Here is a 25,461-nt window from a genome sequence, read left to right on the forward strand (position 1 = left end):
ACAGTCACTCAGGCGCTCGTCACTTCCCGCCTGGACTATTGCAATGCTCTCTACATGGGGCTCCCCTTGAGAAGTACCCGGAGGCTCCAAGTGGTGCAGAATGCAGCCGCGCGGGGGATTATGGGAGCGAGGGGTTGCTCCCATGTGACATCTCTCCTGCGTGAGCTGCATTGGCTTCCAGTGGTCTTCCGGGTGCGCTTCAAGGTGTTGGTTACCACCTTTAAAGCGCTCCATGGCATAGGACCTGGGTATTTGCGGGACCGCCTTCTGCCGCCGATAGCCTCCCACCGACCAGTATGCTCGCACAGAGAGGGACTCCTCAGGGTGCCGTCAGCCAGGCAATGTTGGCTGGCGACCCCCAGGGGGAGGGCCTTCTCTGTGGCAGCTCCCGCCCTCTGGAACGATTTGCCCCCGGAGTTAAGAAGGATATCGGATCTCCGGGTCTTTCGCCGTGCCCTGAAAACTTTTCTTTTCCATCAAGCAGGGCTGGTGTGACCCCCCCTTTTTTTTTTAGTTTTTTAGTTGTTTAGCTTTTAATCTGTCAATGGGTTTTAATTCGAATTGTTTTAAAATTGGGCCAAAGTATATGATTCTTTTAATAATTTTAAATTTTGTATTCTTATGTGTTTTAGTTTTGGCTGTGCACCGCCCTGAGTCCACTAGGAGAAGGGCGGTATACAAATTGAATAAAATAAAATAAATAAATAAAATAAATTTTGTCTCCACACCACGAAAGTAACCATTCCACCTCATCTCGATAGGCAGATCAGTCCCACCACTGTTGTATCATCTGCAAATTTAGTAATAGTATTACTAGCGTGAGTGGAAATGCAGTCATGCACATAAAGAGTATAGAGTAAGGGACTCAACATGCAACCCTGTGGTGTACCAATGTTAAGAATAAGGGCTGAAGCGATACGATTACCTAATCTGACCCTCTGAGAGCGGCCAGATAGGAAATCCATAATCCAAAGGTTTATGAATAAGAGAGCCAAGATCCATAAGTTTAGATATTAGTCTATGTGGAATTCTTGTATTAAATGCAGAGCTAAAATCTACAAAAAGCATCCTCACATACCCCCCCCCCCCCGTTCCAAATCAGCCAGTTTCTTCTGTATGCAAACTGGTGTTTATCAAATGTATGCGGAAGACCAGAAATGATGTGCCGGCAGACCAATTATTGGATACACCCAGGGGTGAAATGCTCCCGGTTCGGACTGGATCACCCGATCCGGTAGCGATGGAGGCAGGTGGTTTGGAGAACCAGTAGCAAAAATCCCTGCCCCCCCCCCTCCCCAATTGCCCAGCTGAGCCACGCAATCATCAGAGGCTTTTTTTTTTATTTTTAAAAGTATTTTTTCTACAACCTCTTTGGCCGAAAAAATGCTTTTAAAAGTAAAAAAAAAGCCTCTGATGATTGCGCGGCTCAGCTGGGATCATCAGAGGCTTTTAAAAGCATTTTTTCTACAACCTCTTCAGCCGAAGAGGTTGTAGAAAAAATGGTTTTAAAAGTAAAAACAAAAAGGTTGGTCACGCCCACTCAGTCATATTACCCCCCCCCACCAAGCCACGCCCACAGAACCAGTAGTAACAAATTTTACATTTCACCACTTGATGCACCGCTGATAAGTGGAACAAAGTTAAACCCTGGTTCTCTTTACATCCTATAGATAGCACCTTGGTTTCACTACGACACTCTCTCTACCTATCCTTTCTCTTTTAAAAAATTGCTTTACCAAATGTGCATTGCTATTTTTTGGTTAGGAGCAGCTCAACAGTAAAGGCAACCTTATTTTTAATCTGTTGCTTTTGTCATGAGTATAATCTATTCATGACATATGGTTTTACTATGCCTTGCATGATATTTTATAAGCGTTTTTTTTCTATAAAGGAGAGTGATATAATTTTCCTCTCCACCATCCTTTATAATTTGTAAATGCAAAGTAAGCTTAGGTCATATCCAATGCAGTCATTCTATGTAAGTAAATTCTTATTTTTTGTGTGTAAATAATGGCTGAGTAAATATATAATAATTCCTCTTATTATACCATGCTTCTGATGTAGACTTAATCTACAAATGTTTGGAATACAACATCCAGTTATAAACAGGTGTCACAAGGCTCTTGTATTGGTTCCTGTAGAGTAACATAGCTAGCAATTGCTGTCTGGTTTAGCTTTGGAAGAACATAGATAATCAAGGGCTGGATGTCTGATCTATTCCTTCTGTAGTCCACTATAAGGGGACTAAGATAGGGGTTGTTCCTCTGTCCTGGTCCTGTTAGATCTCTCAGCGGCTTTTGATACCATCGACCATGGTATCATGCTGCACCGGCTGGAAGAGTTGGGGGTGGGAGGCACTGTGTTGCGGTGGTTCTCCTCCTTTCTCTCCGACCGGTCGCAGTTTGTGTTGGCAGGGGGGCAGAGGTCGACCTCGAGGCCTCTCATCTGTGGAGTGCCGCAGGGATCGGTCCTCTTGCCCCTTCTGTTCAACATTTATGTGAAGCCGCTGGGCGAGATCATCCGTGGCTTCGGGGTGAGATACCACCAGTACGCTGATGACACCCAGCTGTACATCTCCACCCCAGGCCACCCCAATGATGCCCTTGAAGTGATGTCCCAGTGCCTGGAGGCTGTGCGGATCTGGATGGGGAGGAACAGGCTCAAGCTCAACCCTTCCAAGACTGAGTGGCTGTGGCTCCCGGCATCCCGATATAGTCTCCATCACATATTGGGGGCGAGTCTTTGGCCCCCACAGAAAGGGCTCGCAATCTGGGAGTCCTCCTGGATATGCAGCTGTCCTTAATTTTGGGCCATTTTATATATATTTTAATTGTTTTTTAATATTTGTATTCCATGTTTTTTAATTCTGGCTGTACACCGCCCTGAGTCCTCAGGGAGAAGGGCGGTATATAACTTTAAAAATAAATAAATAAATAAATAAATAAATAAATAAATAAATAAATAAATAAATAAATAAATAAATAAATAAATAAAACATGTATATCTAGAATATATATATCTAGCTGATTCTTGACTTTGCTACATTTCCCTTGTCATTGTTTGCTTTGGCCCTTGCTGCAGAGAACTACTTGCAAGGAAGCGAGAGTGGAATTCACTCGCTTTTGCCATTTTTGGCCTGAAAGGCCTTCCTAAGTATTTGGCTCTGTTCTAGTTGTACAGTGTGTGTCTGATTCTTGTTCTCCACCCTACTTCTTGTACTGGGATTGGACATGGTTGCAGAGCCTGCCAGAATAGTTCATCTTGCCAGCACCTTTGGCGTGGGCCTGCTGGGGATGTGTTGAGATGCCTTGCTGTTTCCCAGAGCAACTATCTATCCCTCCAGTTAATGCAAATGGTTCTTATTGTGCAAATTGGTTCCCACATCTCCATCTGGGTAGCCTACATCCAATGGTACTTCCGAGGTCCGCTCAGTTAGCTTCTCCATTGTTGCATTTATTATATCATTTGTTATAAAATTTGAACAGATTGTGCACTTCAAAACACTTTAAGAGTGAATTACTATGGGACTCACCCCATGGTAGGGCAACTATTACCATGGAGTGGCATAATCCAGGTAAATGTCCCTGTTTTATGCTATAAGAACTGTTACAGTGCAAAATTAGTTACTTCCTTCTTTGCAATAAATTGCTTCTGCCAGTTGTTATGTTAGTTTCATTATAAGTGCCTGGAAATGAGCTTAATGAACATTTGCAGGTTTTGTGTGTGGTGCTTTGTGCAGGCACTGTATGGGTGTAATGTTGAACTAATACATAATAACACGTTGATAACACGTTACACCACTCGTTCAAAGGGAGAGGGACAGGGAGAGTTTTTTGTTTTGCTGGAAAACATGGAGTTTGAAAGCTGAAACAAGGGAAGTAAAAATGCAAGTTAAGCAGGCTCTGTACTTTCAAAGACTCCAGTCCTTTTGTGCAGATATGCTTGTAATGTGCTTCCGTGCACTGCTACTTAAACTTTCCACTGGCAATTTCCCAATATGAAGGAGGTGAGGGAATCCTCAGTTTCAGCCAGGCTAGCAAAAAGGTTATAGTAAATACTGGCTAATGGAATTGGGTCTTGTCTGCCAGATTTTAGGGCAGAGAACTTCAAACTTGGCAGCTTTAAGACTTGTGGACTTCAACTCCCAGAATTCTCCAGCCAGCATAGCCACGAGTCTTAAAGCTGCCAAGTTTGAAGGTCTCTCTTTTAGGGATTCTTGAAAAATCTCTTTCATGATAACTTCTTCAGGGGAAGAAGTTTCTGGGTCAAGCTTCCAAGCACTTCTCAGCACTCAGAGCTGAACTGCAGAAAGTGCTGGGAGTTACATATTCTGCACAGAACAATAGCTCATATTTGCTTGTGGTATTTTATATATTGTTAAAACTTTAATCTGCAGTTCCTGATTAAAAGCATATCTGCTGATATTGCATAATAATTTTGCCTTGGGAGTCTTACTAGAAAAATGTTTATATATTCAAGAAATAAATCAATAAATTGTGTTTCTTTTCGACTTTGTTTGTTTGTTTTGCAGCCACTGCATTCATCAGATTTTGGAGAGCGTCAATCATATTCATCAACATGATATTGTACATAGGGATTTAAAGGTAATACATGGCTCCAGTGAAAATTAGACTTGCCTGGAGGCTACAGTTAAATGAAATCAAGATAGTTGCACAGGTGGGTCTAGGACAGTATAAAATTGGTTTGCTTCTCCGCTGCAGTCTTTGGCTTAATCATCTTTAAATACCCTGGTCCTTTCAAATGCTACACAATTCGCAAAAACTTTAGTATCTCCAGTTGATATTGTACTGTAGTTGAGGGAGATGAAAAGTAAGCTTTCTGCTTGTAGCAAATCATAACTATCTTTTAGAGAACCTAATTCAGCTGCAAGAAGGCGTATGGGTGAGCTTTATCTTGACTCCTGTTTTGCCAGTCCTAATTCTAATTTTAAAAAAAATACATGTTAGAGCATATTTTCCTTGCGTTCATTATGCCCGTAAGATGTTATACTGTGGGTCTGACTATTCATGTAGTAATTCAAAGGATTTTAAAATAGTAAAGATAAATCTTGACAAGAGATCTGGGAGGAAAGCCAGTGGACACTAGTTGGAAGGAAAAATGGATCCAGAAATGCTGCAGAATCAGTTAAAATACTGTCCAGACTTTTTCCTACCTCATGTAGTTCCATGGTGCAGCGAGGTTTCCTAAAAAGGTTTAAGATACTTTTATGCTTTGATGGGGAAACTAATACCTATAGAAATACCGGTGGCCCTTGTTAACAGCAATTTCACATTGGCATGTTTGATCATTAGAGAGCAGGCTTCAAAATAGTCATAAAGCTCTTTATCTGTTTTCAGTTTTTTATTACTGTACATATGACAAAATGACAGAAGGGCTTTTGTGCATTTGTAATATACATTTCTTTAAAAATGCATGATTTTGATTTGCATTTGATGCCTGTATCCTCCTCCTCACTGGGTGAGCTTGTTCATGAGGCATCATATAGTGTCCTTGCAGTACCTGGCCACCTTCTTTGGAGCAACCTCCTGAGAGAGGAAATTACCCTGCTTCTGCCATATGGTGCACATGGTCCTTGCAACTCTTTTGTGATCAAGTAGAGAGACTTCTGGTTGCTGATGCTGCCCACAAACTGCTCACAGTTTGCTACTGAACAGCAGTGGTTTCCATGAGTGCAATTGAAAAGCCCCTCCACTAAGAAGCCAGCATGATCTATGTAACCCAAGTAGGTTGTTTCCCTCATTCTCTAGCTAAGCATGATACTTGAAGAAGACCAGCTGCTACAAGTAAACCAGTGAAACTGCATCTGGACTGATGCTGGTAACTTCTGCCTCAACCAAGTGAAGAGAAGGAGGAACAAATACAGATACATTACATACAGATACACTATAGGAGAAAGAGGATGCTTGGTATTATTAGTTAATCAATTATTATCCATGGTTTTACATTAGAATGGAAATCCCATAAATCAGAAGGCTCACCACTATCTCTTTTGTTCCCTGCAATTCCAAACAATTGACTTGATGCTCCTACTATCAAAAGGCAGTCATAGTTGCTTTAGCAGAAATACAATGCCATGTTCAGGATAAGTCATAATTCCTTTCTATATTTTGTGTTGGGCATGAGCATGATGCCCAATTTTGGGCATCAATTTATTGACAGATTGTAGGTAGTCAAAGGAAAATGACTAAGGGATGTAGATAAACTGTTTGAAGGCATGGGCATTTTTAGTCTGCATGAGGACACAGTAGCTCTGTTCAAGTATTTGAAGGGTGTCATTCAGAAGATGAAACACAATTGTTCAGAGTTGTTCTAGAACACAGATCAAGAAACCAGAGATTTATATTTCCATCAAGAAAAAAAACCTAATCAACTATCCAACAATAGAATAGACAGCCTTGGAGCTAGTAAAGCTTTTTTTGCTGGAGATATTTCAGTAGAAACTAGATGGTCATTTGTCAAGTATGCTATAGTTAGGGATGCCTGTGCTGAGCAAGGGATTGGATTATAGATACTTCAGGATCCCATCAAACCTTTTCATTCCATGATTCAAAGGGTTCCTTTAGCGGAGATGGATCCTACATGGTAATAATAAAAAAAAAAGATTGAGAACTTATGAGATTGCTTTCTTCCAGGACAGGGTTTGGTTTTTTTCCTATTGTTTACATACAACCTTAGAATCCCTTCATTGCCTTGCATTAAAATGCTGACTCAGAGGGAGTTGGCTAGGTGCAGCCCCTTGCAAGGATTACTTACACAAAAGTTGTTTGTTTAATCCTGTGATAACTTAGTCAGCCAGTGTAATAGATTCCAGCCAGAAGTGTTTTCAGGAATGATCCTTCCTTCAGTAAATACTGCCTTAGCTGGGATTGCAGGAGGATGACTTCTTTTTCTAGTTTTGTTTTATTGGGATCTCCATGCCAATGATGACAGAGCTGCTCTATTAGGAACACAGCACTGTGCTGTACCATTTATTCTGAGCTTCAGGACATAACAACACTTATTCTTAAAAATGTTCTTACCCTGTGCTTTTTCTGAATCGATTCTACCTGGCTTCAGATAATCTTTCCTGGACTCAGTTCAGGTTATAAACTGCCACATCCTTACTGACAAACAAACCATTTCAACAAATCATTTCGCCCTGATGGCATCCACTCATCCAAGTAGCAGTTTAAAGCTGAGATTGTGGACTTTCTAACTAAAATATGCAGCCGGTCTCTACATTCAGCCTTTGTAGTTGAAGACCGGAAGGTATCATCTTAATTCCAATTTTTAAGAAGGGTTCACAGGGAGATCCAGGAAATTAAAGACCTATCAGTTTAACATCTGTTCCAGGAAAACAGTGGAAACCAGAAGACAGAGCAAAAACCTAAAGGAGGACTAAAGCATTATCATCCTCCCAGCAGACAAAGCAAACCATAGTTATTATGAATGGATGTCAATACATGCAAAACAACAAATAATTACTGGCAGACAGCAAAACCTACACCCTAATAAATGCCAACCCAATAGGGAAACTAGACAGCCTGATCAAGAGTATTCTTAACAATCTAACCAAGGCAGGTAAAATAATAAAAGACAAATAGTAGCAGATGAAAAGCAGGAGACCTACCCTCCCACACTTTTATGGATGCACCAAAATACACAAGCCCAACATATCTCTTTGTCCATTTGTATCATTACCAGGGACCCCAACACACAACATAGTTAAAGAACTTACAAAACAGCTTGGACTGTTCAATGTTATAACATTCTTTACATCTATAGACCCAGAACTAGCAACAGAATCCATAGCAACTGCACAACACAACACGGCCTAATTATTTTTATTTAAGTATTTATTAAACAAATTTATGTAGCCACCCAACTCAAATACAGGTAGTTGGGATCACCACTGCCAGGACTCCTAGAAACTATAATATAATGCAGAAAACATAGCGCTTCCATGCGTGCAACCAAATGTATGGATCTGCTATGTAGATCACACCTTTGTTATAATAAAAAAGGAACAACTAGACAGATGAAATCAACCACATCTTTAAAGGAATAAAATTCACAATGGAAGAGGAAATCAACACACTACCCTTCCTGGATATCCTCAGCAGCAGAAGAGATGACAGCAAATTAGAAACACAAGTCTATCAAAAAGACACTCACACTAACCAAGTGCTCCATTACCAAAAACAACCAACCTCCTACAGGAGAAGCTGTGCAAGAACATTATTCAGACACAATGCAGCAACCCAGGACACCAGAAAAAAGAAAGAGACAGCGTGTACCACATCTTCCATTAAAATGGAAACACAACTTTCCATTAAAATGGAAACACAACTATAGTCAGCTGGTGCCATTGCTGACTATTGGGGGCGAATCATTGGCCCCCACGGAAAGGGCTCGCAACTTGGGTGTCCTCCTGGATTCACAGCTGTCTTTAGAAGAGCACTTGACGGCCGTGACCGGGAGGATTTTTCATCAGGTTCGCCTGATCCGCCAGTTGCGTCCCTTTCTAGATTGGGACTCCTTACGCACGGTCACTCATGCCCTCGTCACCTCCCGTCTGGACTATTGTAACGCTCTCTACATGGGGCTCCCCTTGAGGAGCACTTGGAGGCTCCAACTGGCACAGAGTGCGGCCGCGCGGGTGGTGACGGGAGCGACGTGGCGCTCCCATGTAACACCTCTCCTGAGCGAGCTGCACTAGCTCCCGGTGGTCTTCCGAGTGCGCTTCAAGGTTTTGGTTATCACCTTTAGAGCGCTCCATGGCTTAGGACCTGGTTATTTACGGGACTGCCTGCTACCACCAATAGCCTCCCACCGACCAGTACGCTCCCATAGAGAGGGGCTCCTCCAGGTGCCGTCAGCCAAACAATGTCGACTGGCGGCCCCCAGGGGGAGAGCCTTCTCTGTGGGGGCACCTACCATCTGGAACGAGCTCCCCCCCGGAGATACGAAGGATCCCGGATCTGCATACCTTCCGTCGCACGCTCAAGACTTCCTTATTTCACCAAGCTGGCCTGACCTAAGTCTTTCCCCTTTTTAAATGGAAATTTTAAATTTGGTTTTAAATTATTGGGGTTTTTAAATTTGTTCAGCCAAATTATTTAATTCGTTTTATTTTATTTTAAATTTTGTATTTATATGTTTTATTCTATGGCTGTTCACCGCCCTGAGTCCTTCGGGAGTAGGGCGGTATATAAATTCAATTAAAAAAAAAACTTTATGGGAAAACACCTGACCACTCAGCCTACTGCAACACAACCAACACGAGCTATGAAAAAGGTACCATGGCCATATGTCAAAAACATCACAGAAACAACCAACAGACTGTTACAACAACATGGCATTACCATGGCGCACATACCAATGAAAACTCTCCAAATTTTATGTAAACCAAAAAACCCAATAGCTCAAGAGAAAAACATACAGTGTAAGAACTGTAACTGTCACTGTATAGGACAGGCAGGCAGAAGACTAACAGAATGCATCCAGTGAATGCATTCTGAACAGTCAGAAGTTACGATGAAAACTCCTTACTTGGAGAGGACAGACTTAACCATAGTTTCAACTTGGAAACCATGAGTACAGTAGACAAAGCTACAGTAAATCCAAAAATGTTAGGAAATTCCTGGAAACTTGGCATTCTGACAAATTAGCCATCAGTAGGAACATACAGCTAAATCATATTTACACTTCATTCAAAAGAGACAATAAAAAGCTATAAAGAAAATAGAACATAATACTTCCTTACCAGCAATCAAGATCCAGATAAGCAGGGATTAACATCGGAGCATCAGCAGACAAAGAAGTAGTAAACAATACCCTAATCAAGGATTTGCCAAGGCGAAAACAACTCCACAAAAAACGGACAGGGCAAAACTATACAAACAAATCAAACCCCATTCCCTTCTAGCATTGAAGATGTTACTTAGCCAAGTAATGAAATATCTGCAAGAAAACAAACAAGTTTAGAGAGCACCAATGACTCCACAGTGGAAACTGCTATTAAAGATAAAATTATCAAAAAATTAGAGAGACAGGCCTTGCTCAAGATACCCAGGATGACTTCAATAAGGGAAGGTCCTGTTTAAAACAACAGTGACAACTATTAGAGGTTTTTGAGGGTATTAATAAACACGTGGATAAGGGTGAGCCACTAGTCAGATTAGATTTTCAAAAATCTGTAAGGATCCCCAGGATTCTGTCCTATGATTCTAGCATTGGACATGATTAATGGAGTGGCCAAGATGATATTTTTTTAGAATGGTAAAAACAATAAGCAGCTGTGAAGGAATCTCTCCACACACTAGCAATAAAAATGGCAGAGGCAGATAGCTGACATTTACAGAAACATAAAGGCAAAAAAGTCAGATGTATCTGAGGATTATGATCCACTTTTAGACCTAAGACCATGGCGATAAATATCCAGTGTCACCTGTTTTATACTTTTATACTCAGATGAACTTTTTAGTTCTAGAACTACTGGTTTGCATGGTGCAAATAAGGGGCTGGGTGCAAGGCCTTGTGGATGCTTGACATCTTCATCTGCTTGTTCTCAACGTGCACTCATGCTACAAAATCCCATGCTTTAGAAGTAAAATTCTCTGTGGCAGTAGTTTTTTTTAGACTTCTGCTTCCAATTCCTCTGATATCTGCAGAGGGCTATTCTGGGAGCAAAAGGAGGGGACTCTTAGCTTAGAAGAGAAGAATGGGGAGAGGGCAAAACCGCCACCTTGTTATCAACCAAAGCTGTCAACAGAACGAACATGGAATCAGTAGAATTTAAAAACTGAAGTTGGTTGCGTTTTTTTTCAGCTTGAACTTCCTGTTCAGCAGCCAGCATTAGAACTGTTCGTGCGTGACAGCATTAAACAAGGGTTTTATGTTGGGCATAGAGTACAAATATAATAAATATATGAAAGATAATTTCCTGGGCCTTAATGCTGTGCAAGGTAGACTTGGGAGGCTTTGAGGAGATGAATTTGGTTGTTCCACCACACAATTAGCAGGATGCATTATTCCGATGCATAATTTGAATAATTTTAGTTTTTCTTGGAACAAAATTGGAATTTCTGTGCAAGCAAACATAACTGAAGTTTTTGTGCAGTTAAATGAATGGATGTATGTAGCCTGGGAAATTTATGCAAAGTTCATCTTGCTTATTCTGCTGCCTTCAGAATTACTTCCAATAGTGCATATGTCACAAGGAAATCTGAAGGCCATGCAGAATTAGTGCCACCTACTGTTCACATTGGTGCATAAGAAATGCTTGTCTGGGAAAGAGTTTGACAAGCTGCAGTGCACTGTTGTGAAGATGAATTTTAGCCCATCCCTTCCATTGCCACCACCTAAAGTTTGTTAATGATGCAGGTAAGAATCTGGATTTTTAAAAGAAGGCTAGATTGTGATGCTGTGAACTTTAAAAAGAGGACAGTAGTTTTAAGATATTCACTTCAGGTCCTTCTCTTGTCTTGTCTCTCTGGGTTCTCTTACTTAGCCTGAAAACTTGCTCCTTGCCAGTAAGTGCAAGAGCGCTGCTGTCAAACTGGCTGACTTCGGACTTGCAATTGAAGTACAAGGAGAACAGCAGGCATGGTTTGGTAAGTGTTTCAGAAGTGTTTATGCTTCATCAAATTACATTTCTTCTTTATTTAAAATGAGGGTTGCAACTTGTCACTTAAAGAACAGCTCCCAATTCTCCTCCAAAACGGGGATGGTTCTCTTTGCATGGATGATATTTGCCCAAGCTCCATTTTGTCTGCTCACTTACATATTGCAGCCCTTGCTTCATTCCACCCAACTCTGTAGCAGGGACATTTGTTCATCCTTGGTTTAACATGCAAAATTCTGGGACATGAGATTCCTCAGCTTTCATTCTACTAGTTTTTTCATTGAGACAAGCCTGAAATAAAGTCAAATATACAATATTAAAAAGTGAGATGGACAGACTTGCAGGGCTTGAGGCCTGTGGTTGCTGCAGCTGGCATATCCGTGAGAGCCGAAGCCATTTTCCAAATGCCGAGGAAAGTTCATATTGCAGATCCTTTTTTTGCTGCTTTGGACAGTGTCTGGCCCAATAAAAGATCTTTGGCAGTGGATACCTGGGTAAAGATTTTTTGCTGCATCTGGACATATTTGCTGGGGTTGCCATAGGCTCAGTCACTCCTGTGCAGCTTTCTGCTTCCTTCAATGGGGAGATCTAACCATGCCCTCCTCCAAGAACTCTTACCTTTAAAGCTTTGCATTGTAGAACTGAGTTGGATACTCCAAGATGTAATGAAGCTGGTGCAGTTTGAGGAGGAAGAGATGGGGACACTGGAAATGTGATTTTTGGGAAGGGTGGGGAGGGAATGGCTGAATTCCTTCTGATAGCTCCTGGTGAGAATGGGGCTGGATGGGAGATTTTAGAGCAAGGGGCCCTTGATTGTCTGGTGAGATAGTGGATGAAACTTGATTGAGATGGTGGGTTCAGAATTGGCATTGATTTCGTCAAGTGCAGCCTGTGGAGGAGTCTGGGAGGAGATGGACTGCCTTCAAAGAACATTCAGATGCTACAACTGCTCTAGAACGTAGTAGCTGTGGGTGCACCATGTGAAACCCATGTAATACATCTATTCTAGACTGGCTGCTAGTTGACCTCTGGGTGCAATTCAAGGTGCTGGTTGTCACCTTGAAAATCTTAGATATTTCAAGACCTGTGTATCTGCAACATCTGCCTGCCTAATAAAATTTAGTAGGATTGGATCTTTACATGTCCTGCTGATCAGACTGGCCAGAGACTTCAAGGGCCATGAATGCTTGACTTCTCAGTCATCATCTCATTTCCCCATCACCATACCTCCAACTTTTGAATTGATCCCTCCTTCCTGGCCTTTAGAAAATTAGTGAAAACCTGGCCGCTCCACTAAGTTAAAAGCTTGATTTGCATTGCATTGCATCAAATATGTATGGGGAAGGTGTATATTGCTCAAAGTTGGCTGATTGGAGTGGGCTATAAGTCCTGTAAATACATGAATGAAAAGCAAATAAAGTAAAGGAGACCCCTGGATATGTCCCAGGGGAAACACGGGATATAAATACAATGTATAAGTAAGATTAAAATATTAACTAACATTTGGCCACAGCATTAGATTCCATCTGTTAATCGAAGCTGAATCAATCATGGCATTCTATGATTATCTTCCCTACGGCTGGACTGGGAGGGAAATTGATTTGATTGACACCCTATGCTAGTCCAAAATCGCCTAGTCTGGGATGCTTTTCCATGAATTATTTTCCATGAATTATGACACTCCGTGTCAGAAGACTTATTTTCTAGTAATCTGTGAAATTAGTAGCTTTATTCTGAAGTGCTGCATTGTACTTTGACAGGATTTGCAGGTACTCCGGGTTACCTCTCTCCTGAGGTCTTAAGAAAAGATCCTTATGGAAAGCCAGTGGATATATGGGCATGTGGTAAGATCCTCTAACTTTTGATCCTAGTTGTTTGGGTTGTGGGATTTAGTTGCTTTAAAGTGGGAGCAAGCTGCATCAAGGTATCTGACAATTTGCAGAGATTGAAAATAGTCTATGAACCCGTGACTGCAATGGTCCTCAATTAAATTGAAAAGGCAGCTCTATACTCTTAATCCAACTGCTGTCTGTTCTTTAGAAACCAAGGTTGGCTTAGTGCTATCAGCTACATAGGATGTTCATCCTCATTATTTGGAAAGTTATTGGTTTCCTGAAAATAGACCTAAATAACACAGAACCTTAATGGACACAGACAGATTCCATTCTGTCCTGTGTGATGGAAATGTAGAATCTGGACTGACAGATCTTATAGTGAGAGGAAGCCGGGGATGTAGGGATTGTGAAATGACCATGTTCTGTCTTGTAAACATTCAACACATCTCTTTCTTTTAACCAACATTTGGCTGCAAAACTCTCAGACTAATCCAACTTTTCTTTTGATCACAGTATATTTTGCAGAGCTCTCTTTTATTTTAGCATTTAGATTATTAATGAGGCTTCTCAATTTTCAGACATTTGTATCTGTTTTTCTTCTTTTAACAGAAAATTGGCTTATGAAAATTCCCAGGGAACTAGTGGAACAGCACTTTTGTAACTTAACACTTTTTCTTTATATAGCCTGTAATTATCTGCTGTTCCATTAAGAGTATTTAGACCTTTAACTCTCTTCAACAGAAGTTTGAAAGAAAAACTTGTATTAGTTGGGGTGGAAAAAGACTGGTTTGTTGTCCATTTTTACCCCAAAATGATTTAGAATGGAAAGGGTCCAGATTGGTCTGTTCATTCATGTCTGAGATGAATGGTGCTTTTAAACTTCTCATTGAGATACTCTCTTCATTGTAAAAAACCAGAACATTTACTGCATGAATGGGAACATTGTTCTCTGCTTGCTAGACTAATAAACCTGGTTTCGATTTATTAATGCACTTCTGATGCTTTGTTACAACCTGTAACTGGTACAGACTTCCACTTAGAAAGTACGTACACTTAATTTGTATAAAGTCTGATGAGTGGAGCAAATGAGCAAGCCATTAAAAATGTCCTTCGTCATCCATTATCTTAAAGGAATAGATCAGGAAAAGTCTAACCTTGCTATATTTCTTTTGTTTACATTTCATTTTATTCAAAATAAAATGTTTTATCAACTTGCTGGGGTGGTCCTTTGCACACACAGAACAGGACTTATCAATTTTTAAAAACAATTTATTGAGGTTTTTAATAAACATAGTAAAAAACCAGTATAGACTAAACTCTTTGTTTCTTTATTTATTAAATTTATTTGCTGCAAGGTGACTCTAGGTGGCTTACAACATCAAAATAAAACCATAAATATATATACAAATGTGTAAAATCACAATTAAATCATAATAAAATACAAATTATAACTAAAACCAGAAGATGTGGAGGAAATGACCAGAATGTATGGTAGAGGGGAGGTGGGAGCTGCTGTTAGTTGATCAAGTACCTCCACCATGATACTCTCCCCTCCCCCCCCCCAAACTGGGGCCCCAAAGGCAACTGGCAGAATCAGGTCTTCAGGCTCTTTCAGAAGAGTAAGGAGAGTGGAAGTTAATCTCACCTCAGGGAGAGTATGATGTTTCAGAACAGAAGAAAGAATAAAAATAAAAGTTCAGAAGGTGCAGGAAAAAAAGACCAAAAAGTAGAGAAAAGGAAAAATGCAACAAAGGTGGCCTTCAACCTTCATCACACCAATCAAGCATAATCTAATATACTTCTTTTAAAGTACTATCTATCCTCTTTTAAAGTTACAAATAAAAAAACCCTCTTCTTCCCATAACTTAACTTTTATCTACACACAATCCATCTTTTCAAACCTAGTCAGCAAAAACTGAACTGAGTTACCAGAAGTATCCAGCAAATAGTTTATCCCTGGTCAAATAGTCCTTCTTTTTGCTCTACACAATCTTGACCTTTAAATCATCCTTATGGTATTGCAGGATTTGATCTTTCATCACCTTTTGGCATTTAAAATGAGTCTTCAAAGCTTTTACCAGCCTATTCTGTAAATCCCATAAAGATGCATTGTCCAGGATGTCTTGTTGCAGCTGTTCCATGCCCAGATAATTTTCTTGATTTGTCTTTTGTAATTCCATCTTGGTCATCTCAATTTTGTTGCCTCCCATGCCGTCAAATTCTGTCATGTCTATGTCAGGTAAAAGGTTTTTAAAATATTTTTTCGTCACCTTGCAAAAGTTTGTCCATTAAAATCTGTATCCTTTTTAATACATTTGTTATTAATATTCAGTCCATGTTTCAAAAAAAAATTTAAAGAAAAGAAAGTTATAGCTATTTTAACTCTTTTCTGCCTGATCCTTTAGTTCCTCTTACAATCTTCATTAAGCCTCAGTTCCTTAAATGTTCTGTTTCAGTCATTTCCCACAAGTATATTATTTAATTACATACTTGTTTTTTTCAAAACTTATTGCAAAGATAACCAATATTTCAAATCTCTCAGGTATCCAAATTCATTTAAAACTTTCTTAAATCAAGATTATTATTTTTTTGCTTTTTGCCAATCATATATTAACTATACAGTAAAATTTCTTAAATCCAAAGTGGAAGGTAAAGTCACCAAGTTTGCTGGTTTGACATTTTCTAATATCAATAAAGTGGTTAAATTGAACATTTGAAATGTGATTAAAAAAGGAGTTTGGTTGGCTTATAAAAGATTCCCTCACTGCTGAGAGCAAACATATTGTCTCTCTCAGGTTCTGGCATTCAGACCCATGGAAGACCTCAAATAAATGTATTAACATACAGTACATGATGGCTAAGGATGCTGCTAGCATTCTCAGATTTTTCCATGTACAAATCTTTATGGTAACTTGAGAGATGATGGTATGGCAGAGAGGGAAAGGTATGTTCCTGCATAGAAGTTGGAATGAAGTCTTGAACATAGAAGATAGATTCCTTGTGACAATGGGCAGCAGCATAAAAGGTGATAGTCACCATGGATTGACTCAAGAGTGCATTTGCCTTTTAGGGTAACTGTATTTTTTTTATTCTCTCCTAGGAGTTATTCTGTATATATTACTTGTTGGATATCCTCCATTTTGGGATGAAGATCAGCATAAACTGTATCAGCAGATCAAGGCAGGGGCCTATGATGTAAGATAATTCTTTATACGTTTATATATACATTTTATTCATATATAAATTATATAATTAACTCTGCGGTTAATTGTCTGGTTTTGATGCATTCATGCTGCAAAATACATTGTTGGGCATAGGAGATAAGGAAGAGGGACTGTGTCAGAAGTTGCTCATTCATAAAATTATAAAGGGGTTTATTTTGCCTGAATAATACTAGTTCAGTAATTTCTGAAGCATTAAAATCTATTAGTGGCTGAACATTCTTTTAAAGACAACTATTTTCTATTCTTGTTACCTATTCTTGTAACCAATTAATAAACCAATTAATAATGCAATGCACGTGCGACACCCCCATGCGCCCCCCCACATGCATGTCTGACCTTCCCCACATGCGCCCCCTGCATGCACCTGCAACCCAGTGCACGCCCCCATGCATACACATACATGTGACCCCGCTTGTGTGTGCACGCGTCTCCCACATGCACCCCACCCCCCACACATGTGTGGCAGAGACCCGAAAACCAGCTGGCTGGTGGGAGGCGCACGCACATGCGCAGCATAGCTGACCTGGGGCAAAGGCTCGTGTGTCCTCAGAGAGGGCTCTGCATGCCACCTGTGGCACGTGTGCCGTAGGTTTGCCATCACGAACCTATATTTTTCTGCTTTGATCCATAATGTGAGTCCCTGAAAAGCCACTCACTTGCAGTGATTCAGTATGGAATAAAAGCAGAAACAACTACAGGAATACATAAACTGATTTAAAAAAACCCCAGCCTCTGTTATCTTTCCTCTTAGTTTCCTTCTCCAGAGTGGGATACTGTGACCCCAGAAGCAAAGAATTTAATCAACCAGATGCTGACGATAAACCCTGCAAAGCGCATCACAGCAGATCAGGCACTTAAGCACCCATGGGTCTGTGTAAGTATCTTCAGCTTTCCTTCTCATAGTAACTTTAGAAGCTTGGAAATGGGAACCAACCAGGTTAAAGTTGAAGTGAAAGAACTACACGGACGGCATCTAGAGGGGGAGAGATTGAGACTGAGAGCCAGTGGTTAAGTGGTTGGACTCAGACTGGCAGGGACGTAAGTTCAAGACTCTCTTCATTGATGGAAACACTGAATGTGGGCCAGTTGCAGGCAGCGGAATAACAGGAAGAGAGATTGACGAATAAGCTATCTTGAACGCTTAGAGGAATAGAAATCTAGTAATTAAATAAACTGAGATAGTGATCTAAATGCCAGCTTTCTCCTTGCTTTTTTCCAGCAACGATCAACAGTCGCTTCTATGATGCACAGACAGGAGACTGTGGAATGCTTGAGAAAGTTCAATGCCAGAAGAAAACTGAAGGTATATTCTTAAAAGGGACAGTGACTTGCGATTCCACATTTTGTGATTATCAAAGTTGGCAATATACATTTTAATTACTGCACCCAAAATCAATGCAGACAAGTATATAAACATCATATGTGTGTGTATTTGCACGCATTTATGCGTGTACACACATGTGATCTAAACTTTTTCTCGTACCTGGTGTCTGAGCATTCCCTGTCCATCAATGTACCTTTCCTTCATATATTTGTTGTGAATTCAGTCCTCATTCATTTTCTCTACAGTACCCCTCCACTTCTACATACTGTACTTCTTTCCCCCTTTTACGCACCAAGTTTTGTACTTATTCATTCTCATTCATTGCATTCCTGAAGTTCTCATTCCACTCAATATGGCTCAGCTTTTTGTTTCTTATAATGTTGCCGGTTTTATTCTCAAATAGCAAAGTGAGCAGAAATAGACTTCATACTTCTTTCACTTAACATTCCTTCCTTCCAACAAACCAGACATTACTTACTACCTTCCTATTATCCTTTGCACCTATTGGCAAGATACAGAATTCAGAATGCATTTAAAACTTGTAATAGTTTGCTCTGTTTTTCCTGCTAAAGGAGAAAAAATAATATCTTGATCTGCAATATTAATTTTTGGATCCATATCCCATGTTGCATCATACAATTTAATATTTACCAATTTATTTACCTTATTTTTGGTAAGCAATTTGGCATCATCTGTATACATTCATGTTCTCAATCAACACATCTCTGCCACTACATTTACATAGAATCGTAGGACTGGAAGGGAGCTTTCATCCAAAAATCTCTTTATCTCACATCTCTTTTATCTATTAGCAAATAATAAAGCTTTATTATTCAATCAGTAAAAGTCCATTAATGAACACACACTCACAGGGACACATTAACACATACCCATTAACACAAGTAAATTAATGTCATATTTCTTGATTAATTTCCTTTCTCACATAAGTACGTTTTTCAGTCATCTGTTGGGAAGCAACAAATTGATCTGCATGCCCTCTGCCCAGCAGAAAGTTTCATTGTCCTTCTCAGATTTAATTTATAGTTAGTTTTTGACCGTCTGTAATTATTTCATTCACTTTTGCTACTTTTCCCTTTATAGAAGTATAATGCTATTCTTTCAGTCATTAGGCATAGATGCATCCCATCGATGCATTTAAACATGAAATAACTCAAATTGTCACCCAATATGTATATCAAATCCATAATTTAACACTCCTCTATTTATACCTCTGTACCTCTTTCCCATGTAAATCTCATTCCTTCAAGCATTGTCTGTCTCTGTCCGTTTCTCCCCCTCCTTCTGTGTCACACACACACACACACACACACACACACACACACACACACACACACACACACACACACTATGCCACTCTGTAACATTCCTATCCGACTGTTCAGAAGAGTTTCCGCATCTTCTTTCCTTACATCCACTATCTAGTATTAGGAGATTAATCCATCCATTTTATTGTTGTTCTTTCACTGTCATTTCTTTCATTTTCTTTTTTTTTCTAAGTCTATTTTTCCCAAGACCACTGCTGATACTATCAAATAAATATCTGTCCCGCATCCAGAGTCACTGATTCTTTTGTCCTTTACTATTTTTCTCTTTCATCAATAATTTTAGATTTACATGCATTTCTTTGCCATACGACTTTATAAATATATTTATGTTCGGTCACATATTTGAAACAAGCAGACATTTTTCTGAAACCTTTCACCAAAAACATCACAATTCTCAATCACTCTTTAGTCCCTGAGTGGCCTAAACAATTTTTCTTATCTTTCATTTTTTTCTCTTGCATCCATTCATTTTATCTGGCAGACTATTTTTTTATCCCTGGATTGCATTTGTTCAGAATATTGCAGTTTTTCACCAAACTCATGTCTGGTACTTTTATTATCAGCACTCAGTATAACATACATCATACCTTCTGACACACATTTATCCCTTTCATTCATTAAACCTAAACTTTCAGTACTTTGCATGTATTCATCAGCTGCACATCACAAAATCAAACAACCTTTCTTAAATCTATTACATTCATTCCCCCCATCTTAGTTTCATGGACACAGAATAATCTATTTTCTTCCTTTAATTTCATTCATTAATTAATGCTCTTCACTATTTACTCCTCTTACATTTCATGTTGCAGTTTTATGTGCTCCGGTGATCACCAAATTGTTCTATGGATATGGGTCATTGCTATTAGTAATATAGAAAAGTATAGAAGTTACTATTTAGTGGTATCTGTAGCTCATGCAGTATTGCCAGCTCATTACCAGTAACAGCCAGTTTTAGCACATTTTGGTAGTATGCTTTCACCAAAACCAAAACCCAGTTTGCCCGGGTATAGTCACACCAGTGCATTGTGACTCACATCCTGCTAACTAGGAGGTACATGCAACATTTAGAGACCCATCTGGGAGGCCACAACAGGCAAAGCAGAGAGATATTTCCTCTGAAAGAGAAAAGAAGAAACTTCAACTAGTGGCTGCATGACATATCTTTCTATTTTGTGGTTTAGACCATAGTAAACATATATATTTACTGGTGTAGTGTCCAGAATATTCATTCCTTACTTTTTATGTATTTTATATAAATATATGTGTATGTATATTGCTATTTTTAGGGTGCAATCCTTACCACTATGCTGGTGTCTCGGAATTTTTCAGGTAAGAGTTTTTCTTGTTTCCAGCAAATATGTTAAACAAATTTTAGATTTATAAATCAGACAGATTACACTTTAATTTTTGCAGAAGAGTCCAATTTTATGTATATCATTGTATATCTGACCTGATCCTAGATAAGAATTGCCCTGATTCTTCCATCGAAAAAGGGCCAGTAATGCACTTGGCACTTTTCATGTTTCTCTTTGTTTTTACTTGTTTATATTGCAGCAGCAAAGTTGTTTTTTTCAGCTCAGAGGAGAGAAAATGAAATCCTAAACAAATATGTGGTTGATTTCTGGGAGGAATAGTAGGCTGGCCCCTACGTATGCAAAGTCCTAGAGCAGTGCTTGTCAAGCTTTGCAACTTGGAGATGTGTGGCATGGGGAATTCTGAGACTTAAAGTCCACACATCTTAAAGGCTCTGAAATTGAGAAACAGTGTTCTAGAGCAGTGGTCACCAACCAGTGGTCCATGGACTCCTGGTGGTCTGTGAGAAAATTTGGGTGGCCCGCAGAAAAATTATTTAAAAACCCCATTGCAGCATTCTTTCTATTTGCAAATCTTTTTATTTTTTATCATTGTAATCCATAATGTTAGGTACTTTACAAAGTACTAATCTATAGACAATTTCTTAAAAACTATTCTCTCTATATCCTAACTTCCCAAATTTAAGCATAACTTTTTCAGTTTGCAGAGGTGGGTCTGCTATAACAGAAGTTTTTTTTTTAGCTGTAACAATGGCTACTTTGGAGAAAACAGCTTTTGTCAGTATTTTCTTTCAACAAAATGTTTTCTAACTTCATAACAATATGCATACTATTGTTTTCAGGACTTGGGTTTGAAATTTTCTTCCCTTTTCTCAAATAGAAACCAGTTTTTCTTCTTCATCTTCCAATGATAAGAGAACTTCTGAAAGTCCTCTTATCATATTTCCAGTTTAATGTGAAACAAAGACAATTCCCTAAGCACTGCAATGGTTTGAGAGGGTGCTTTTTAAAATTTCACTCCTGAGTGTATTGGTTTGGTGAGGGAAAACCTTAGATCTAGATTTCGGTAAAATTGAGTGTTAACTTCTCGCTATTAAAAAATACACAATGCTGTATTTACACAACCACTCAAAACTCTTAATTTCTGTCAGAAATGTTATAAAAAGATTTAATACTCACAACAGGGAATTATCATATATTAAAAAAACCAGGAAAGGATTTGTATAAATACAGTCCTCTCCCTGCTTACTACCAAATCAGCCCATAATATTTATCAGTGACTAGATTGTGTTCAAAGGACTGACTAGGGATTCATTACTCAGGTCTGATTGAATTTAGTAATAGGATTTGCAGCAGTAAAAAGACAGTGTTTTAGAACTAAAGTAGATCAGGGCAAGTTCTTCATTGCCCAAGCTGTATATGTATGAGAGGAAGAATGTCAGTTAAGTATTGGTGTAGGAATCAACAGGACAGAATCAACAGTATAGGAGTCCCAATGAGATCAGGCACCTGTAAACTTAGTAAATAATAAAATACATTTAAGCACCTTTTGCTACTAATGGCCATCAGGTCATTGACTGTATTTGCCAAGTATTGATATATTTTACAAAATACATGCATAAGTATAAACAGTGCTGACCACATTATTAAAACTGTACTGACAAACAATATAGTAAAGCTTGCACTAACATCTGACACTATATTCACAGTGCTATTCATATTCCCTTACAACAGAAATCGGAGCAAAGATCACACAAATAATACCCATTGGTGCAACTACTCTAGGAAAGGCACGCCCCAACAACCACTTGCAAAATCCAAATAGACCTAGAAAGCCAAGCCTAACGTAGAGGTGCCTGGAAAGAATGACAGGGCTGCAGAATGCCACCAGCCCGTGAGTCTTCAGTACAAACACGTGGACATTAATCCTGAAACCTGTATATCAGAAACATACAGAGGAAATAAAGGGAAGCAAACCTTTTTCAGATCTCTAAATCCAAATCAGAATAGACACAAAGGAGCAGAGAAAGCAGATTCCATTGAAACCATTGGAAACAAAAGTCCACAGTTTTTCTTAAGCACAAGTGATGGGGAGGTAATATTGAGCAAAAAAGAGAACAAATGCACCTCAAATGGATGGAAAGTGACAAAGTCGAGGTCACAGAATTCAGCCTGTAGCAAGAAGGTCACCTGCCGAATGAGTGTGTGTTGCCTTGTAAGGAAAGGCCAAATTCAAGTCAGGTAATGAACAGAGCCATACTCATTAGAAAGTAGAGCATAACTGATGTTTCAAGCCCTGGAATTTCTAACATTATTGGGATTCATTTTTGTCATCTGACTAATTTTCTCTCCACTTGTTTCTCAAGCAGATGCGTTCTCCACTCCATACCCTCCCTGATTATAAATGTTTACATTGATAAACCACTCTTTTCTTTAGCTGACATTTTTATTTGTCTTGGAGTTTTCAAGATAGCCGGCCTCCCTTTTGTTTTGTTTTTTGAAAGCCACAAGCGGTGAGATTTTTTGCTCCTCTTTTGGCAAAAGAGAACCTTCTCAAACTTCTTACGTACTTTTATCGTATGTCCTTGACTTGTGAACATGTACTGTACTCAGGTTTTTATTTAAGAAATTAACAGCTAGTTTAAAATGAGCTTTTTCTTGAAAGGTGCTTTAGTTGAATGGCAAGAAGGTCCAAGATCATTGTGAAAGCTGTTTGTGATTTACATGAGCCCGTATGTTGCATCATTTTCCGGCCTCATGCTGCACAGTTTGAATTGTAATGTCCCTCAGGAATAAGACGGGAGCATTAGGGAGGTTCCATGAGGCAGAAGAATGCATGGCAGTTTTCTAGCCTTTCCCTAGAAATTTGCTTTGTGGGAGGGCTGCTGTTTTCCTATCACCAGGTTCATGAACTTCATCTTTTTGGTTCCTGTAGCCACCGTCAGTGCCTTTCACACAAACCTCTACCAAAGCTTTAAAAAAATAATTGTAGCATCTTAAAGGTCAGTAAGTACAACTCCACAGAGACACCTGCAGAGAAGCAGACACCAGGTGAGAATTGAGTGCAACTGAAGACAATTTAAGAAGCGTTGCTGGTCTCAGTCTGAAAGACAACTGATAGCTGACGACTCCACTGGCATCTTACATGCGCTGCCCCATGTTCCTTACACGTATGGTCCCTTTTGTCTGTCACACTCTTCACAGCCACATCCCCTGCCTTTTGTTAAGAGAATCCACAAAGTTTCTCTCTTCCATTCAACCAAAAAAATAAAAGCAAAATGTGACCATTTGATAAATTAGTCCTTTCACTGGGGGGGAGAGGAGGGGAGAGAGAGACTCTCTTATCTCTCTGTGAGAGGGGAAAAGGACCTAAAAACTGAATGATTGATGGGTGGGTTGGCTGACAAAACCCAAATGAAGGGCTATCGCTGCTATCGCTTCTAGAATGGGCTGGATATGTCATGCACAGGCCACGCCCACCCTGGCTCCACAAAGGCAAAAAACATTGCGATACATCATGACGCGATATGTCACGAATCTGCACTAATGCAGAATACACAGTTTCTCTCTAAATTCTTCATTCCAGCATTTTTGGAAGCAAATTTAGTGCTCCAGGCTTCTTTCTCAAACAATGTAGTCTTTTATACTACAGTAATAAAGTTAAATACGTTGCCCAGAGTCACTTTTTCATCAATATGATGAATAGATGAATTAGCTACTTTGTATGTATAATACTGCAAAATAATAAACAAGGCTTTTAAATAAATGTTAATTTCAATCAGGGTGGATAAAAATCAATGATTTTTTAAAAAAATCAAAAAAATCAGATTTTTTTGATTTAAATCGGATTTTTTTGATTTTTATCGAATTTATTTTAATAAAAAACTTTGGGGGTAAAAATCTATTGTAAGATAGCTTTCTATTTAAGATACATAAATAATTTAGTTTATTTCACATGAAATGGAGCTTAGTTATGTAGCATGAGGCTGTATAGTCTGCAACACTGGGACTATCGGTGAGTCAACAGTGGGTCAAAGGAGTAGCAGATATGACAGTTGCTCTTTAAAAATTATGATTTAAATCGAGTTGATTTAAATCAAGCCTTTTTACTAGTGATTTAAATCATGATTTAAATTGTGATTTAAATCAACTTGATTTAAATCAAATCCACCCTGATTTCAATGCTTTTATTTTAAAAAAAAGTTTTAAAAAGCAACAAAAAATAATTTAGAACTTAGAAACATTAGCTCTGTGGAAGAAAGAGGATAATGTTTGAGGCTCTTACAGTAAAGCTTTTGTACCGAAAATAGCTTTTGATCTTAATAACAATGTCTTCCATGTACTTTCATGAGATGGTTCTAACTTCTCACTGTATGCAGAGCATGATAGAACAGAAAGGGAAGTCATTGTTGTTTACATCTTAGCAGTTCTCAGATTGCCTTCCCACACCCAGATGGTATCATACTAAAATCAGAAGCAAAAATGTCAGTGGCATGTTTTTTTTTATCACTAAAAAAATAAAATGGGGGTGCGAAACCTAGATTTTAATCCTGAACATTAAGGAAACATTAAGGAAATGTTTTAATTCTTCCCATTCTCATATAAACTTATAATTGTAGCGATACCATCCTCGTAGCCAGGAAACAATATTTTAAAATACACTCTTTACCCAAAAATGTTGCCTATCATTGCTATATAGTATGAGGAGCCAAATATAGAATGTCATAAGGATGTTCTTAAATGGTAAGGTAGAATTGTGTGATGTTTTTGCAAATGTGTGCAGAAGTGGT

At 39.1% G+C, this 25,461-nt stretch overlaps 1 protein-coding gene across 24 annotated transcripts in view; it reads left to right on the top strand.

The window, feature by feature from the left end:
• CAMK2G (calcium/calmodulin dependent protein kinase II gamma) overlaps positions 1 to 25,461 on the top strand; it is a 217,217-nt gene that overhangs the window by 136,906 nt on the left and 54,850 nt on the right. For all 24 annotated transcript variants that reach the window (XM_034435295.3, XM_060694160.2, XM_034435302.3 and 21 more), the window contains 7 exons: positions 4,532 to 4,604; positions 11,513 to 11,615; positions 13,387 to 13,470; positions 16,562 to 16,656; positions 17,437 to 17,559; positions 17,905 to 17,988; positions 20,645 to 20,687. In XM_034435295.3, the coding sequence (XP_034291186.2) occupies positions 4,532 to 4,604; positions 11,513 to 11,615; positions 13,387 to 13,470; positions 16,562 to 16,656; positions 17,437 to 17,559; positions 17,905 to 17,988; positions 20,645 to 20,687 (605 nt within the window). The remainder of the gene's footprint in view (positions 1 to 4,531; positions 4,605 to 11,512; positions 11,616 to 13,386; positions 13,471 to 16,561; positions 16,657 to 17,436; positions 17,560 to 17,904; positions 17,989 to 20,644; positions 20,688 to 25,461) is intronic.

The sequence above is a fragment of the Pantherophis guttatus genome, chromosome 6 (assembly GCF_059756535.1).
Source record: "Pantherophis guttatus breed Tessera chromosome 6, ASM5975653v1, whole genome shotgun sequence".
NCBI classification, from domain to species: Eukaryota; Metazoa; Chordata; class Lepidosauria; order Squamata; family Colubridae; genus Pantherophis; species Pantherophis guttatus.